This window comes from Balaenoptera acutorostrata, chromosome 1 (genome assembly GCF_949987535.1).
Source record: "Balaenoptera acutorostrata chromosome 1, mBalAcu1.1, whole genome shotgun sequence".
Classification (NCBI taxonomy): Eukaryota; Metazoa; Chordata; class Mammalia; order Artiodactyla; family Balaenopteridae; genus Balaenoptera; species Balaenoptera acutorostrata.
The window spans coordinates 116,246,091-116,252,929 of record NC_080064.1 but is presented as its reverse complement, the minus strand read 5'-3'; the positions used below and the strand labels follow the sequence as shown (position 1 = coordinate 116,252,929).

Sequence of the window (6,839 nt, the reverse complement as noted above, 5' to 3'; positions counted from 1 at the left end):
AAAGTGGGTCAATTCCATGTCATAGACTTATGAGCAAAATCAAATTCAAGAAATAGCTTTGGAAAGTTCAGATTTCCTATGTATGGTCAAGAGTAGGCACATGTATCCACCTGAGTCCAATCAGGAAATAGAAACCACACAGTGAGCTAAACCGAGGAAGTTTAATAGAATTATTAAACTATAATGGGAAAATAACTATAAGACATAAGAAAACTCTCCATGGAACTCTAGGGCCAAAGGAGAATATTTAAGGCAGAATAAAGTTGGAAGGGTAACCCCTCCCCAAGCCTGGAGCACAGACTTCCTTGGAGAAGGTGTCATTTAGCCCTTTGGGAAGCAGAGAAGTTTGCTGGTTTGTCCAGGGCAGAGCTGGTCTTCAGTCACTGGACAAGCTGGAAGCAACCCTCCAGACCTCAGGTGGGGGCTTGCAAAGAGAGTGAGACTCAGCGGAAACCTCTGGGCAGCAGGTGGACTTAGCAGAGGCCATATGACCATCTGAAGAGAGGATGGGGCACTGGGAGGGGCAGAAAGCCTTCAGAGGGCTGGTTTCCATGTGAAGGTTATTGCCAGGCTGAAGCTACAAGGTTACTGAGTGTCCATGAGCTCTGGGCACATGGCTGAGGCAGCACCCCATAGGATGCCTTCACACCCACTCTGCTGACCCGCCCTGCGGTAGCTGGAAACTACACGAGTGCCTATCTCCTGCAGGACCTCTCCAGGGCCCTCTACTGGAAAAGCTTATCATTGTGCTCGCTTTGAAGAAGAAATGATTAGAGGAATTTCATCCATTATCACTGAGCATATAATGAAGGATGAATTTAGAGTTCAAGGGCAATAAATTGACACTCAGCACAGCACTCAATAAGGAACCCGATATCCATATAGAGAATATTAGCACATTCTAAAATGAATTCTAAGGACTTCCTGAGATATTTTGAACTGAGTATTTGAAGGAAGAAGACAGAATTTCCTAAAGAAATAGACATTTACCTCCAAAATAAACCAAAGTTGCTTAAAAACGAACCAGAGCTAAGGTAAATTCATGCTGAAGCATTCCCAAAAAGATTGCAGAAAGCACTTTAACACACATGCCCTAAGATTGCAGAAGGCCAATGGGACTGGTTCAGAAGCCTGACACTGCTTGAGGAAGCGAAGCTGAAGCGCATCACCTGAGGGCAGTGTGGTACCCAAAACTGTTAACAGGCCCTACATTTTTAAAGGCATTGCAGATTGCCAAACATTTGTAAACATTTGCTCCCCACAGCATTTGTGAGATAAACTATCTCAGTCCATTTGGGCTGCTATAACAAAATACCATACACTGGGTGGCTTAAAAACAATAGAAATTTATTTCTCATAGTTCTGGAGGCTGGGAACTCCCAGATTAAGTGAGGGTCCACTTTCTGGTTCATAGACGGCAACTTCTTGCTGTGTCTTCACATGGTGGAGGGGATAAGGACCTTTTTTTTATTATTTTACGTTTTATTATTTTACATTTTTATTATTATACATTGGAGTATAGTTGATTTACAATGTTGTGTTAGTTTCAGGTGTATAGCAAAGTGATTTAGTTATACCTATACATATATATATTCTTTCTTAGATTCTTTCCCATATAGGTTATAACAGAATATTGAGTAGAGTTCCCTGTGCTATAGATAAGGACCATTTTTATAAGGGCACTAATCCCATTCGCAAGAGCTCAGACCTCATGATTTAATCTACTCCCAAAGACCTCACCTTCTAATACCATCACCTTGGGTATTTGGTTTTAAACATATGAATTAGCGGGGGTTGGGGGGCGGGGGACACAGGACATAGACGTTCAATCTGTAGCATGATCAGGACAGACATTATTATCTCCATTTGGCACAGGAATAAAGTGAGTCAGAGGAGACTATGGTCTCCTGATCCAGTGCACTTGCTTGTTCACCTCATTGTATCTCTACTTCCTGCTTCAATTTCCCCTCCCTCTAGGAAGCCTTCCCTAACTAATCTCAGGCCAACATTTTCACTTAGCATTCTGAGGAATCCATTGCTTAGCACTGTACAATACCTGCAAACAGCAGTTCTCTAACTGAACATCAGAATCATCCGAGAGCTTGTTAAAACACAGGTTACTGGTCCCCACTCCCAAGATTTCTCATTTCAGTAGGTCTCATCTTTTGGGGGGGTGGCCCAAAATAATTTGCAAGTTTCCAGCTGATAATGAGGCTACAGGTCAGGAAACCACAGTTTGGGAACCATTGATTTAGAAACTAGCTGGATTTCCACCCACATCCTAGGTTCAACCTGAAAGTGCAACATAGAAAATGCCAAGTCTTAATTTTCTCAAGCAAAGACTTCAAAAGTTTAGTCTCAATTTTTCTGGATGTTCGAGGGCCTTGAGTGCCAAGAGACGACTTCCCTGATAGCTAACAGATGATTTTTAACTTGGCCTTCTCATTTTTTTGGCATCAGGAAGGGCTGCTGTTCCTCTACATTTCCTGCTTCTTTTCTCTAGGCTAAGAATAGAGCAGACAGTGGGGCCATCATCACTAGCGCTCACGTCTACCCAAATGGGTTCAGCCCAGCCCACATATTGTCTCATTCAATAGCTATAAGTAGGACCACTTGAGAAAAATATCCCTACCAAAAGTAGCTTTTTCTACATAATATAAATACACCATGATTTCTCCTCTTTTAATCAAGTTACGCCAAGTAAAAAGCTTGAGACACCTCTGTTTCTTACAGCCTAATTTTCTTTTAAAGAGAAAATGTCCCTCTTTATAAATCCAAATTCACAATAGAAACTAGGTCCTGAAACTGCCGATATGTCATTCAGGACAAACTTTTTACATTAGAGACACAAACTGGGAGCCCCAGGGTTGTCATCAGCCAGCAGAGGTGTATTTGGGGTATCCCACACCCCAAATATTGTAAAAGTTTGAGTCAACACATTAATATCAGGCGTGTTCACATATAAACCTAGACTTCCACTTTTCTTGAAAAAAATGTGGGTTACAGCCAAGCCAGGGTCTTACTTTATACTTGATAGCAAACAGCTGGACCTGTTTCCTTTGGACAGGAAAAGTGCTTTCCAGTTCACTGCAGATTCCATCATTCAAATAATGACCACACACACACACACACACTTACACCCCAGCCTTTATCTGCTTGTCCCTGAGAGGTATCTGAGTTTGCACTTCTGTTTTTACAGAACCACGTGGGCTTATACACTTGTAATATACTGAAAAAGAACTTAAATCCTCTTAGATAAAGTGTTCAAAGGACGTGACAAAAGCTGCCTTATGATTGTTCTCTGCTTCTTCAAGGTAGCTGTCTTTCACCCTCAGATTCTGAGCACTAAAGCCCTGAAATCCTGAGGTCCAGACAGACAGGTGTGGTGAGGACAGTCACAGGATGTCTTGATAGAGGCTGTGAGCGAAAACAAAGAGAGAGACCATAAGGAAAGGGGGAGAGGAGAAGATATGGGGAGAGAAGTTGAGGGAAGGAGGAGATGGAAAGGAGAGACTTACCGGTGCTTCTTAAACCAGAATGCGAAGCCTCCACCAATCAGAAGGAGGGACAGCAGTATTGCCATGGCAATCAAGCCCACAGAGGCATGGCTCCGGTCTGAGGGAACACAGGATGTGCCTCATCCCAGAATCCCGCCCTATTTCAAGTCCCCTGGTATAAGCACATGTGAGGGCGCCAGGTGTTTCTTATTTCCTCCCCCACTTAATGTGCCCACTTGTATTCCTCTGAAGTTTAGGTGCCCCGTCTTTTCTCAGGGTCTGGGCATCCATAATTCGGTTCACTTCAGCATATGCTAGTGCAATATATAGGGGAAGGCACCAGTTTTGTTGCTAGGCAGACCTGAGTCTAAATCCAGCTCTTCTAGTTTCTAATGATGAGACTCAGGGCAGTTTACTTGACCTAGCTTAGCCTCAATTTCTCATCTATAAAATGAAAATAATAGTACCTGCTTCAAAGGATAGTTGGGATGATTAGTTGAAATGCTGTATGCAGAGTGTGCAGCTCACACAGAAGAAGCACTCAATAAACCACAGCTATCTCGGTTACCCTGCCTTTCAAAGTCCCCAGTTCTCTCTTCTGGGGAACGAATCCTCCTGGGATTCTGTATTTGCTGCCTATTCACTCTTCATCGCGGTGCACGGGCCTCTCACTATCGTGGCCTCTCTTGTTGCGGAGCACAGGCTCCAGACGCGCAGGCTCAGTAGTTGTGGCTCACGGGCCCAGTTGCTCCGCGGCATGTGGGATCTTCCCAGACCAGGGCTCGAACCCGTGTCCCCTGCATCGGCAGGCAGATTCTCAACCACTGCGCCACCAGGGAAGCCCAGTCTGGTTTTTTTGTTTTTTTTTTTTTTTTTTTTTTTGTATATGGAACACCTTGTCTCAGTCCTTTTTGAGTTCAGATTTTTATTCCTCTCCTTTCAGAATCCTCTCCTTCTATCCCTCCTGGTATGGGGCTTCATTTCCTCCATCTTGGGTGTGTCCACTCCCTCCCCTTCCCCAGTCCCTCCCTCTATGCTTGAGGACCGTCTCCTCCCATTCCCAGCTGGGCCCCGGTTCTATCTCACCCCAGTAGAGGATGATGTCCTGGTCTCCTAAACTGCTGTGTTTCACTCGGCAACTCAGACCAGTCGCCTCCCCAGCCGTCACATCCAGGGTTACCCGGAGATACCAAGTCTCATCAGCGTTGGGCACAATATCTCCTTGCTGAGTGCCAGACTGCTCCCGCTCGCCCCTCATCCACGTCACCCACACGGGTTTCGGGTAGAATCCTGAGACACGGCACACCAGCAGCAGACGGCCAGGCCCAGGACTGGGGCCACTGGACAGCCAAGCCTCGGGCTTCACTGTATCCAACAAGGGAATGAGGGATCTTAAAGTGAAGACTCTGCATTAGAGGCTCTGGGCCTCATAGCAGGCTCATTCGTCCTACATTTCCACCTCTGGAGATGAACTCCCACAGCTTCAATCCGTTTATACTAGCTTCTCCAGGAAAGGCTTCCCTGAGATCCCCATTCCCTTTCCTGATCCGGTCTACTGTAAATGCCCCTTCTCTGTACTCCCAGGGCACCCTGTGTTCAGCTGCAACATATGTAGCATGTTTCAAACACTGCTTGAACTGTTCATCTGTCTTATCATCTTCCCCCTCAAGCAGAGATCCTGCCTGACCCCCAGTGCTTATTTAATTCAATTCATGGAACCCAAAGGGCGCTCAGTGAATGTCTGTGGAATGAATAAATACCCTCACGCCTTATCCATCCCCTTCTCTTCCCATGATGCTCAAAGGGATGTGAACCCTGGAATGAAAACCCCAGATGGAGCCCAGAGTGGAGTGGAGGGCAGGAGGTGACAGAGGCAGGCTGACCTTGCTTCTCCAGCTCGGACTTCCCTGTCTCCAGGATGCCTCTGAGAAAGCGGGGGCAGATGTCGTGGAGGAGCCACTGAACTGTTTCCCTGGTCCCCTGGTCCTGGTTGAGCACCGTGCAGGCCATCTGGCCCCAAGGTGGGGCATCTGGAGCTGACACCCAAGACGTTCCCTGGAAACTCAGGACATCTCTTCCTTGAAATGCTACACGGAGGAAGCTTTCTGAGGTGTTCCCCGGGAGCTCCTCACATCCAGCAGATACCTGGATCTCAAAGGGGTCTGAGGAGAGGAATGGAGAGAGAGCTATGAAGGGCTTAAAAGATTGAAAAGGGTGGAAGAAATTGGCGGGAGGTTTACACTGGGGACCCAGAGTTCATGTAAATGAGAGTGGGTGACCTGTAGCAGGAGGAACAAGGGGTATTTTGACAAGTCAAGCTGAGACCTCTCAGGCAGCAGTGGAAATCAGAAGGGAGAGAGAAGAGAATCTTATCAGGTGGGGCCAGAACCTCCCAGCTGGGCTCCTGCATCCACTGTCTCCCCCGGGCAACTCTCCACGATCCCATCCCTCAGCTCACAGTCGACGTGCAGCATTTTGACGAATTCCCGTATGTCCCTGGTGAAGCTTCTGCGATAAACCTGAAATGTTTGTTGCAGCTGCTTCCACTGCTGGTCGCTGAACGTGCCCTGGGACCAGGGCTTCAGGAAGCAGATGGTGTCCGAGTCATTGCGCCAAGTGTAGGCCTGCAGGTCCCTCAGCCACGCCAGGCCGTCCGTACGCATCCAGCTGCTGTTGGCGAAGGACGAGATCTGGAGGTAGCGGAGGGGTAAATGCCTTTGCGGGGCTGGAGAGAATGCAGGTCGGAGGGGCCGAGGGAGCGGTTGGCAGAGCAAAGAAGGGAGGAGAAGGAAGAAAAAAAGAAACAAACAAACAGATGGGCTTGGTAAGGAGGGGTGACGTCTACTAGCTCTGAGCCAAGCTCCCTCTCCCGGGGCCGAGGAGCAGGAGGCGGGGAGCATCAGGTTCTCGGGCGGGTGGATCAAGCTCCCGACTTTCCAAGGTGCATCTGTCTCCACCCTCCCGCAGCGAGCGTCGGCCCCTTTCCCAGCCCGGCTCCCTCTCGAAGCCCTCCACCCGGGCGCCCCTGTTCCACTCATCCTCAGAACTTCCCTAAATCTGGGGGAGCCTCCAGAACAACAGAAACAGCGGGCACCCCACGTCGCTGGGCGTGGGAACCTCGCGGAGCTGCTAGCTCTGCTCTCAGACCACGGACCTCAGGCTCCTCCCCCGGCCCCTCCCTCCTCCCCGCCCCCCACGCCCTCCCACCGGCCTCTGGTTTCCGCAGGCCCCGAACAGCCTGAACTTGACCAGGTTGCTGGCCAATTCCCAAGCCTGGACGCAGGCAGGACTCCCATTCTGGCTTGCCCGGGGTTTGCTTCCAACCCAGTCCAGTCCAGGGGT

General features: G+C 48.5%; 1 protein-coding gene across 1 annotated transcript; it reads right to left on the bottom strand.

The window, feature by feature from the left end:
- Positions 1-1,344: 1,344 nt before the first annotated feature.
- CD1D (CD1d molecule) lies at positions 1,345-6,619 on the bottom strand. The gene is made up of 5 exons (XM_007171816.2): positions 5,956-6,619; positions 5,381-5,659; positions 4,584-4,862; positions 3,519-3,615; positions 1,345-3,417 (listed from the first exon to the last, which is right to left on the bottom strand). Exons 1-5 carry the CDS (start codon positions 6,533-6,535, stop codon positions 3,396-3,398), a joined length of 1,257 nt encoding a protein of 418 aa, XP_007171878.1. The 5' UTR covers positions 6,536-6,619; the 3' UTR covers positions 1,345-3,395.
- Positions 6,620-6,839: the final 220 nt, after the last annotated feature.

Excerpts from the sequence above, each read along its gene's own strand:
- CD1D (XM_007171816.2), bottom strand. The coding sequence starts at position 6,535 with ATGAGTGGAACAGGGGCGCCCGGGTGGAGGGCTTCGAGAGGGAGCCGG. Across the intron at positions 4,863-5,380 it reads GTCCGAGCTGGAGAAGCAAG|TGAAGCCCGAGGCTTGGCTG; the intron begins GTCAGCCTGCCT and ends TGTTGGATACAG. Across the intron at positions 3,418-3,518 it reads TTCTGGTTTAAGAAGCACCG|CCTCTATCAAGACATCCTGT; the intron begins GTAAGTCTCTCC and ends TTTCGCTCACAG.